Below are 2,970 nucleotides of genomic sequence, written 5' to 3'. Positions count from 1 at the left end.
ATATAATTTATATATCAAAATTAAATACTAAATCAATTAGTATATAATTACTATATATTTATATATAAATATATATATAATTTTACTTATTTTTAATATATATTTTATATTTTAATGTATGTTATATTGTAAAATATTTTATATAGTCACATAATTATAATTTTTTTAGATAATTATTTATGAAATTTTAAAATAATTATTTTTATTAATATATCCTCGTATAAATAAATATACTTTTAAAATAATTTTATATTTGGTTGTTTTTTTTTTGTCAAAAAAAAATCCATCCCTACGCCCACATGGCTTGTTTTCACTATATAGATTTTTCAACGGAAAAATGGGTCGTCCGTACATGTAAACGGCGATGGGTCTCTCTAACTCCACTATCGTCTTCCTCCTTCTTCTCCTCTTCTCATTCGCACTATCAGCTTCAACCGCACATAGTAATAAAGACAATATTCTTCAAGCGGGTTTTCACGCTAAGAAGCTCATAGCGGATCTCAATTTGTTCCCGGAGGACGACATCAACATCGTTCCCGCTTCCGCCGGCGTTAATGCCTCACTCGGACCCTGTCAGATCATCGAGAAGCGCCTCAGGTTCCCGAATCTATCCCCTTCTGATTCTGGTGTTTCCGTTCAAGATTTGGGTCACTATGCTGGGTATTATTCGATTGAACATTCCCATGCTGCAAGGTACTGCACTTTATGGACTCAACTTAAGGGTCAACTTCGTCTTTTCTTGTATATCAACTCGTTAAGTCTTACTATATCAACTCATTAAGTCTTACCAGCTTCGAATCTTGCGGATTGATTCACCGGTGTAGGAAGAGCCAAATAGGAGGATACCTATGTGTTAAAAAAAAATAATAATAACATTAAAGCTTAAAATAAGTCTTATAGCATTTTTGAGCTTCTGTTTGCAACTCAAAGCTATAGTTTAGTAAAATCTACAAGAAAATAATACTGAGCTTCCCAAACGGCAAAACCGAGCTAAACACACAATTTGTTGTACTTCAACGTTACTATTATTTATCTATGTTTTTGCAGTTTTGTTTCAATCGCATATATATCTTAAGGTGATTTTTAAGATAGTAGATGGGTGTTTGATTGATATATTTTTTGTGGCGATTATAATTTCTATGTATTACCCTGTTAAGCAATAGAAATTCAAGGTGCAAAATCTCGTGGGAGAGTTGTGATTGTGGATAGATATTTACGGTTATTTGGTATTTTAATAAATTTCTATTGGTTGATATTACATTGTCATTGCAATTAGATCCTTTTTCTTAAAAAAAAAAAAAAACTGTAAATTTGGCGCTTATGTAATAGCACACAATTCTAACATTCTTGTGTTAAGTTTAGTTAGCCAGTCAGATTGTACTAAACTTGAAACATTGGCGAATTCAATTAGTTTACATGTCCTTGAGTTTATAGCATTGAGTATTCACATATTGAGTGTTCACATAAACTTTGTTCTTCTAGCAAGCGAGATAAAAGAATGGCGTTACATGAATTTTGAAAGTTTAGGGACTGCTTGATGCAAATTAAATCCATAGATGAAATTGCAAGGGGAGTATAATTTCAAATTTCAAGGACCATATTGCTGCTTTAATCAGTTCGGATAGTTTTGATGACTGTATTATAATGTCTTCAGCATTAGTAGATTATTATGATTATACCATTGGGTCAATTGAGGATAGTTACTCTATTTTGTTACTCTGTGTTATATATCAACATAAACATTTTATTGGAGAAGTATTATATAGCTGTTATAGTTTCACAAAATTATTTTATACCAGACTCGGGTCTCTCAATCTTATTTTTGTAATTTATTATTCTTTTCTAACTATTGGTTGGATATGGCAGGATGTTCTACTTTTTCTTTGAATCACGCAACAACAGCAAAGAGGATCCTTTTGTAATTTGGTTGACTGGGGGACCTGGATGTTCTAGTGAAATAGCTTTGTTTTATGAAAATGGCCCTTTCAAAATTACAGACAACTTGACTCTTGTGTGGAATGATTATGGTTGGGACAAGGTATTCCAGTTTAATATTTTTGTTTCCATGCATTACATTCAACAATTGTTGACATGGCCTATTGTATGTGCATGTGCATTTAGTGTAAACAGATAAACAACTTCTTATAATTCTTTTTGGACTGCATATTACTTTCTAAGGGAACGAATTACCATACTGCTGCTATGTGTTACAATCGAGTTCAAAACTATTTTGCAATGGCTAACCTGCTCATAATTTTTCCAGTTTAAATTAATGAGTTCCATGATTATGTGCGTGAATCAAGGTTATCAAGAGCAGATTGCAGCACATCTCGTTTTGCCAAAAACCACTATAAAATTAGTGTATAGCATTGCAGCTTACAGCACAAGGCATAGCAGCCTATATATATAATACATATTTAATCTATTAGTCTATTCCTCATCAAACATAAACAACAGTATAAATTATGCTCAGAGGCACAAAAAGAATAAGTCAAACACATAATGTCAAGGCACCAAAAGGCAAAATGCCATGAAGTCATGAACATAATCTAGCGGGAAGCATAAACTCAGTCTGTTAAATAGAGATGAAATTGACCCTGTTTCACTAAATGATATTGATGAGCATAATGAGTGCCTTGTTGGAGAGATGGAGGATGATAATGACGATAGAGCAGGAAACATTTGTTTTTGAAGGTGATGGTTATGATGGTCTAAATTGGGAAGTGTGCATAGGACATGGAGAGGCTAGAGCAAAATACTAGGGAACAAGTGCAGCAGCTGCCAAAGAAAGGAGTCTTCAAGAAGTGGTGGTGGAACAAGTGCAGCAGCTGCCAAAGCTTCTAAGAGTAAGGAGGGAAAAGTAATGTTAAATTTGAGGATTCAATAGAAGAGAAAAAGGAATATGCCCCACTAGAGAAAGATGTGAATGATAATGATTACCATTTAGGGTGTTACCTGAACGAGTGGTTA

At 33.2% G+C, this 2,970-nt stretch overlaps 1 protein-coding gene across 1 annotated transcript in view; it reads left to right on the top strand.

Moving 5' to 3' along the window:
* Positions 1-308: 308 nt before the first annotated feature.
* LOC107474520 (serine carboxypeptidase-like) overlaps positions 309-2,970 on the top strand; it is a 10,530-nt gene continuing 7,868 nt past the window's right edge. Inside the window, exons 1-2 of the mRNA XM_016094145.3 lie at positions 309-693; positions 1,867-2,038. Coding sequence (XP_015949631.1) covers positions 365-693; positions 1,867-2,038 — 501 coding nt within the window. The 5' untranslated portion in view covers positions 309-364. The remainder of the gene's footprint in view (positions 694-1,866; positions 2,039-2,970) is intronic.

The sequence above is a fragment of the Arachis duranensis genome, chromosome 2, assembly GCF_000817695.3.
Source record: "Arachis duranensis cultivar V14167 chromosome 2, aradu.V14167.gnm2.J7QH, whole genome shotgun sequence".
Taxonomy (NCBI): Eukaryota; Viridiplantae; Streptophyta; class Magnoliopsida; order Fabales; family Fabaceae; genus Arachis; species Arachis duranensis.
This window is presented reverse-complemented; position numbering and strand designations above follow the sequence as displayed.